The sequence below is a fragment of the Xenopus laevis genome, chromosome 2L (assembly GCF_017654675.1).
Source record: "Xenopus laevis strain J_2021 chromosome 2L, Xenopus_laevis_v10.1, whole genome shotgun sequence".
Lineage (NCBI taxonomy): Eukaryota > Metazoa > Chordata > Amphibia > Anura > Pipidae > Xenopus > Xenopus laevis.
In genome coordinates, this window is record NC_054373.1 from 38,128,253 (window position 1) to 38,136,499 (window position 8,247).

The following is an 8,247-nucleotide window of genomic DNA, read 5'->3' on the forward strand; positions in this document are numbered from 1 at the left end:
TATTTGGTGAAGCGAAACAGGTCAGATTCACCAATCACAAGTATCTATTCTGTTTACACCATTTACACCTGCTACATGCATAGTATGCTATAGAATGTCCTATTCCTAATAACTATGTAATTGGTTCTCATTGTTTTATTTTTCAAATAGTGGGATCACTGACCCCCCATCAGCAAAAAAAGAACAAAAAAACGTTTTTATTACTTATCTTCCTATTCAGTCCCTCCCTATTCATATTCCAGTATCTCATTAAAACTACTGCCTACTAAAACTACTGTAAATAAGTCTCTAACAACCAGATATCTGCTGATATACAAAACTGGAGTGTTGCTATTTTAAATGCTTGTTTATAATAATAGTTGTTATTTTCAACATTTAAATGATTCTATTGGCCTAAAGTCAGGGTGCTTGATATGGAAGAATCTGAAAATCCTTAAGTCTCCAGCATTATGCATAATAGATCTCATATCTGTACTTTGTTGCTTATTGTTTAAAATATGGATGCAATTGACCCTGCTTTTCCTACATTTTTATTTTCTATTAACAGAATGGGGCAGATGATGTCAAAAGGCACCGATGGTTTAGATCAATAGACTGGGATACTGTACCGCAAAGAAAATTGAAGGTGAATACTTTATATACATTCTATTTCTATAAACAGTCTCTTTACATTTCTCTGACCTGTGAAGGTTCTTTTATTTTTGTGTGCGTTGATTTTTATTAATAGATAATATTTCATTCTGTCTTGTTGTTAGCCTCCAATAATACCAAAAGTAACCCATGAAGGCGATACATCCAATTTTGAAGCCTATCCTGAAGATGACTGGAACAAAGCACCACCTGTACCTCCAAAAGACCTGGAAATGTTTAGTAGTTTCTAAATAAGGTAAAACTTCAGTTATCCTGTTTCCAATAAAATAGTCGGTGTCGGAAATCTTTGTAAATATTTGTTAAAGGATAGGTAAAGTCTACATTTTCCTACCATAAATTGGGCATATCTTCCCCACCCAAGCCACATCATTTGTACTGCATATACCCACTGCATTTGCCAGTGCCATCACATTTTCCTAAAACAAATGGCAGCTTTCACTCAGAGGCCATTTTCCCTCTGACACATCACCAGTAACATTGACATCTGCAAACAGGACATTTTTGCTTTAAAGTTCATGCAATGCAGAATGCAGGTTTACACAGGCACAACAAACATACTGCTGGGGTTGAACACTGTAATGGTTGAGCTGAGCTCAGAGGAGGTGATTAGGAGAAAAAATTGGATCAGGCAGCTAGTTTCTATGGGAACTAGCAATGCTATCTCTTAATTGGCTGTTAGACTGGAGTGTGTGTTTAGTGTGTGTTTAGTAATCTGAGCATGCTCATAAGCCAACAGCCAATGTAAATTCCTGAGGGTGGGGGCCAGAGTGGGTTAGAGAAGGAACAGGATTTCTAAGTGATTCAGGGGATGCTGCAGGCTTACTAGGGTTGCCACCTGTCCGGTTTTGACCCGGACAGCCCGTTTTTTTTTGTGGAGCTAGAACATGGTGATCAGAAATCATAGGAAATCCTGCCCCTGTTTTCCTAATTTAGAAAACCTGGCAGAATTTCCTATGATTGACGATAGGCCGATCGTCACGTCATAGCTTCGCCACTGACGTCACGGCTCCGGCCCCTGCCCTGAGTTCCATGGGACAGAAGGTGGCAATTATCTAAAGATTCTGGTAGTGGACGACATCCATCTTCCAGGTCCTCAGTAAGCTGACTGGGAGATCAGTATGTCGGCGCGTGCGGATTTGGAGCAATTTGCCGCTTTTCGACAACTGTACATGCGCCAAAATTGACGGAGATTGCCGATCTCCCAGTCAGCTTACCGAGGACCCGGAAGATCGATGCCGTGAAGTCCGCTGCCAGAATCTGCGACGAGGGTAAAGTATAAAGTATGGCTCATTTCCCCATGGGGCAGTTAGCCTGGGGGAGGAGGGAGGGGGGTCTACGTGGGGTGGGGGATACAGGTTTTTTTTCTACAGAGTTTCTTTCTCCTTTAAGTGTGCAAGAGATTTTCTCTCTTTTTTTGTAGTTAAAACCCAGGAATAAACATTATTCATTCATTATTCACAGTATAGATGACTACAGTGCATATCATGAAGTTGTATTAATGCACCAAGGTATATACATTCATTTTCTGTGCATTTATGGCACCTAAAGGGGAAACTTAGCTTATGTAAATGTAGGAGGATGTTATTGTTGTTTTTACCAGGAGGGTGCTTTTTAGTACTTTTGAAGGAAATTTGTAAGTGCAGGTATGGGATCGGTTATCTGGAAACCCATTATCCAGGTAGATTTGAATTATGGAAAGGCCATCTGAAATAAAATAATTAACATTTTTAATGAAGTACTTAACATTTTTAAAAAGTAATTTCTTTTTCTCTGTAATTATAAAACAGTTCCTTGTACTTGATCCCAAATGAGATATAATTAATACTTATTGCAGACAAAACATTTCTATTGGGTTTATTTAATGTTTAAATTACTTTTTAGTAGACTTAAGGTATGGAGATTCAAATTACAGAAAGATCCGTTATCTGGAAAAACCCCAGGTCCTAAGCATTTTTGAAATCAGGTTTCATACTTGTACTCACCATATTGTTAACATAAATATTTTTATTTGACAGTTTTTAGAAAGCTGAAAGCGAAACGGTTGAAGACCTTTTAACAGAGGGCGATGAAGAACGATCAACACGAGTTCTCTGAAAAATAGATGGAAAATACCTCTGTTAACAATGCTTCATGTTCAAAAGGGGAAGAGCCATTGATGTGCACATTAGCTTATTAGCATATATTTCTCCAAATGTGCACTTCTAATTGACTTCATACCACTGATGTTTTGGGGCATTCCAGTGCGTTGGGTCCATAGTACAGGAGTACTCGGGTTGTTTAAACCACTTGACCATTGCACCTATTCAAATACGAATAGCCAATAAAAGGTGATCAACTCAGCTTGTACCTATGAATCAAATGGCATTTGTACAAATCATAGGCATGGACGGTAAACTTCTTTGTTGATAGATTTCAATTGCAGAAATTCTGAAGCTATTTGTGTCATTTGTAGGTTTGAGAATGGTAGCTCTGAATGATTTACTGTGCATTTAATTAGAAAAACGAGACAGTCATAGTCAAATATAGAACCAATATAAGTTGACAGAATTCCCTTTAATAATGTTCTGATGTTAATGTATGTTCTGCCAATTCATAAGCCACCCATTGCCATCCCTATTTCCAAAGTGTATTGATAGGATCTGGGCATATTTTGGTGCATATTAATAAAGTTGTGTAAAAAAAAAAAAAACAATGTTCAAAAAAAAGACATTGCTGCTTTAATTGCATGGTACAACTCATAAAACAATGTATATTTATGAAGTGTGTAATTATTTGGGGCGAATGTGTAGCTGAATGCAAACTCTGGTATAAATTGGGAAAATGTTATGTAAAAGTGGCATAAACAGCCACTTTTTAACACATTTGAAACCAGATTTTCAGCAATAACAAGCAAAATATTACAAGCTAAATGTTTCCCTTAATGTCAATGGACTATGGCAGATCTAGAGAGTGGTTGGCTATAAAGTTGCTTAAAATTAATTGCTCTTATAAATACACAATTACCTCCTTGTAATGGAGGATTTTAGTCATCATAAAGGAACGTGTAAAATCAGGGGTAAGAAAAAGACTTCAGCTTTATAAATTCATAAATTCACCACTTAATTGACACCACTTTATGGCTCAAAATATTTTACACAACTTTAAAAATATGCCCCCCCCCATGCATATATATATATATATATATATATATATTTCACATGATACAACAGTGCATCCAAAAGCGAAGAGCCTCTCAAACTGCTTTTTATCAACTAGGGATGCTCCAAATCCAGGATTCGGTTCCAGATTCGGCCGAGATTCGACTTTTATCAGCAGGATTCGGACGAATCCAAGTGCCTGGTGAACGGAATCCAAAAAATCCTCGGACGTACACAATTTGTTTCCCTAATTTGCATATGTAATTAGGGTTCGGTATTCGGCTGAATTTTTCACAAAGGAATCGGATTCGCCCAAATCCTAAAATAGTGGATTTGGTGCATCCCTAATCAAGACTAAAAATATCTGGGACTTAGTTGTAGAAAATACTTGCTTTCCAGTTGCCACTTGATAATGAAAAGTCGGCCATCTTTGCACGGTACCGAAATGTAAGGGTCCACAGGGATTTGCATTTTCTTCCAAGTCATTTAAAACCATATAGTTATTCATTTTTATTTACAGTTAAAGTTTTAGTGGCATGACCCCATATTTCTTGTATTTTTTTATTAGTACTATTGCCGGCCTTCAATTTTTATTTTAAAAAGAAAACATTAACTAAATGTTTTAATATTTTTTTTTTTCCATTTAAGGGAAAAATTATTAAAATGGGGCTCTTAACCCTTTGTAGTGAGACTACTTTGCACGTATCCAACAACCTGGTTTCCTTTCAGACATTATTTAACAATTGGTACTGAACAAATAATAATGTAATAGTCATGAGTTGACCGTGAATTGATTTCCTTACACAGGGAAACCTCAATAATATATATATTACTGGGATGATAAATAAACAGACGGTGTTTACTTAATATACCAAAATGTTCACAGCGGCAATTTTGTCTTTTTTCAGCTCCACTGTAAGCCTTTTTTCATTGGTGTTTATGTAAACCTCATATATATATTTGAATGTGTTGAAAAGAGCACAAATTTAGTATGTACATAATTGGAAATATTAAGACTGAAACCAAGATGTAAATGTTTGTACTTTAAAAAGCCTGAGTTTTATTTTTGAAAATAATGTGTTTGCAATATTTTGTCAGGGAGCGAATAAAGAAATGTTTTTTTTTTTTCTTCATTGTGGTACATAAATGTATATTTCACTTTCGACATGGAAGAAGTTCATGAAAAATATTGCGCATGCTGAGTAACCTTATTTATTGTATAACTTGGTCGGACAGGTTATCAGAGTGTAAATTAAGGGGTAGGTCCAAAAGTGTTTGGAATCAGATATCGCAGAGCTATTTTCTAGTCACAGAGCTATTTAGTAGCCTTGCTCTGAGGTGTCAACAGACATTAGGGCTCATTTAAGTCTGCAATGGCAATGGGCAACGCCTTCCCTGACTCTGCTCCGGCTAAAATGAAAAAAACGCTGGTGCTAATCACACGGCGATTTGTTTTCCGAAGTCTTCCCGAAGTTTCCTCGTGAGGCAACTTAGGGAGACTTCGGAAAACGAACCGCCGCGTGTGTTTTTTTCATTTTAAGCCGGCGCAGAGTCAGGGAAGGCGTTTGGGGAGATTGGTCGCCGCAAAAACGAGGAAATTAGTCGCCAGGCGACCAAATCTCCCCAAAACGCCCAGTGTGGACTTACCCTAAAGGGTTTGTTCACCTTCCAAACACATTTTCCAGTTCAGTTGTTTTCAGATTGTTCCCCAGAAATAAAGACTTTTAATTTCTTTCCATTATTTATTGTTTACTGTTTTTCCAAAATCTAAGTTTAATGTGTAATGTTCGTGTCTCTAGTGTTTGTCTGGCAGCTCAGTAATTCAGGTGCAGGTTCTGAATTGTTACATCTTACTTACAATTCATTGATACATTTAGTTGATAAATTTCTCAGCAGCACCTCTGGAGTATTAGCAACTATTGTATCAATTCTAACAGCTGCCTGTAATGAAATCCAGATATTCTGCTCAGCAGGGACAAAGATAAGAAATGTATCAAGTAAATGTATCTATTTAGAAGATTACAGGGTCGGCTACCCCCCCCCCCCTCTCAGAGGAGATTTAGAAGGTGAAAAATTACACTTTACACTTCAATATTAGAAAAACTGTGACACACAGAAAATAGAAAGTAATTGGAAAACGATTAGTCGATCTTTCTGGTGAACTGTCTGAAAACAAATAGTTGTTTGAAGGTGAACCACTCCTTTAAATGCATGCATGCAGTACATGCACTATTTGCTCTTCCATATAGTTGGATGTTGCTGCGCCTATTGATGCAGGAGATACCCGGTGCTATGTTGCCAAATGAGCTGATCTTTACATTTAAGGATAGCTTTATAAAAGAATACAGTATGTGCTTACAGAAACGTGTGGACCTATTTATCAACAGTCTTATTTCCCTTGTTTAAGTGTTTTTTGCAACTACAACTAAACTCTCAAACTACGAATGTCATGAGATTTATTATAAAATCCGAATTAAAAAAAGATGAACGGAATATTACACTGAACTATACCTCGAAAAGCTCTAAAAATTTGAAATTTTTCAGACAATTCCTAGTGAAAGAAAAATATGAAAATGATTTATTTAGGGGCCCATTTACTTAGCTCGAGTGAAGGCATAGAATAAAAATTTTTTTGAATTTTGAATGTTTATTTTGGCTATTTCGACCTTCGACTACGACTTTGAATCGAACTAAAAATCGTTCGACTATTCGACCATTCGATAGTTGAAGTTCGCCACCTAAAACCTACCAAAGTCAATGTTAGCCTATGCGGAAGGTCCCCATAGGCTTTGGAACAATTTTTAGGTCGAAAAAAAATAGTTCGATCGATGGATTAAAATCCTTTGAATAGAACGTTTCGAAGGATTTAATCGTTCGATCGAATGGTTTTTTGCAGTAAATCCTTCCACTTCGATTTTCGAAGTCAAAGGATTTTAATTCGGCTGTCGAATATGGAGAGTTATTTAACCCTTGATATTCGACCATAAGTAAATTTGCCCCTTAGAGTGGCCCAAAAAGATCTGCGCAACTCCTATTGACTTCTATAGGAACTTGACAACTTTCACCTGGCAACGTTTTGTATTAGTGGTTTCTACACTCGAATTTATAGACTTTTAAAAAAAAAAAAAATAGAAAAAAACCCCCAATTTTTAGAGATTTGTGGGAAAATTCAAAATGTGATTGTTAATGAATGACCCCCTTAGTGTTATAGAAATTGAAGTAAGCTTATTAGTGGTGTTGTTTGCTTCATATAAACAAAAGTGCTCTCTGTTAACATATTCTTCTGTTTCAGCATGTACCTTGCAAACTGATGTTTAAGGTATTTCCAGCATTCAGGTTCTGTACCCTCTCTGATGCAATGGAAATTGTAAACTTGAAACAAGCACATGGGAGAGAGACCAGTAGATTATGGATCTGAAGCAAACTCTATCCTGCACAGTCGAGTGGAGTCTGTAAGACTTACCTGCAGATCAGTGTGAGGAGCAGAACACTACTGCAGAGCCAGTACCAACTGAGACAGACAGAAAAGGTTTGGCCAAAGATCAGAACTGGAAGGAAACAATATGAAAGGGGTGGTTCACTTTCAAGTTAACTTTTAGTTAGGTTATAGAATGGCCCATTCTAAGAACCTTTTCGGTTGGCAGTCATGATTTATATTTTAAAGTTTTTGAATTAATTGTCTTCTTTTGACTCTTTCCAGCTTTCATATGGGGTTCAGTGACCCCATTTAAAGTGCATGTGAAGGCAAAACAATAAAACCCTACTTTGTTTAATGAAAAAGAAACCTATCTCCAATATACTTTAATTAAAAAATGTGTTCCATTTTATAAGAAACCTGACTGTACGCAGTGAAATTCTCCCTTCGTTTACTGCTGTGGATAGGAATTGTCAGACGGTCACTAACTGCTGAGCAGGGAAAAAATCATACTTATGAACAGCAGGGGGAGCCCCCGCCTTACTTACCAGCCATGCAGAACTCAAGCAGCTTTGTTTGTTTCCCTGTCAGGGATTGTGTAGAGATTAGTATTAGATTTTATTTTTGCCTTTACATCCCCTTTACAGTTTCCAACTCCAGCTGCAGGGACAAAGATCATGGAGCCAGATTTAAACATATAAACTGGGATTCTATTTGGAGGATTGGTTCTGCAGAGTTGGAGAAAGTTTGTATTAAACTATACAAAAACTATAAAATCCACATTAGATGAATGACAACACAGGACCCAGTGCAGTCTGTCTATTCTGAGTATTAATCAGTCTTGCTGTATCTGCTTCTGGCAGATATTATTTGACTTGTGCTGTCTTGATAATTTATAATGATCCCTAAGCAACTCAGACCACGTTGACCATGTGCACAGTCTTAGTCTTACAAAGATGTTTAACAAAGTTACAAGATGGTGACCCCCTGTAGCCAACTTTGAAAGCCTAAATTATTTGTTTGATTAGGCTTGTGGTGCAGTAA

The 8,247-nt window shown here is 36.9% G+C and overlaps 1 protein-coding gene across 1 annotated transcript in view; it reads left to right on the forward strand.

Moving 5' to 3' along the window:
• Positions 1-4,921, forward strand: part of prkx.L (protein kinase X-linked L homeolog) — a 72,776-nt gene extending 67,855 nt beyond the window's left edge. The window contains exons 7-9 of the mRNA XM_018246161.2: positions 548-625; positions 756-886; positions 2,667-4,921. Of these exons, the coding sequence (XP_018101650.1) occupies positions 548-625; positions 756-881 (204 nt within the window). The 3' untranslated portion in view covers positions 882-886; positions 2,667-4,921. The remainder of the gene's footprint in view (positions 1-547; positions 626-755; positions 887-2,666) is intronic.
• Positions 4,922-8,247: the final 3,326 nt, after the last annotated feature.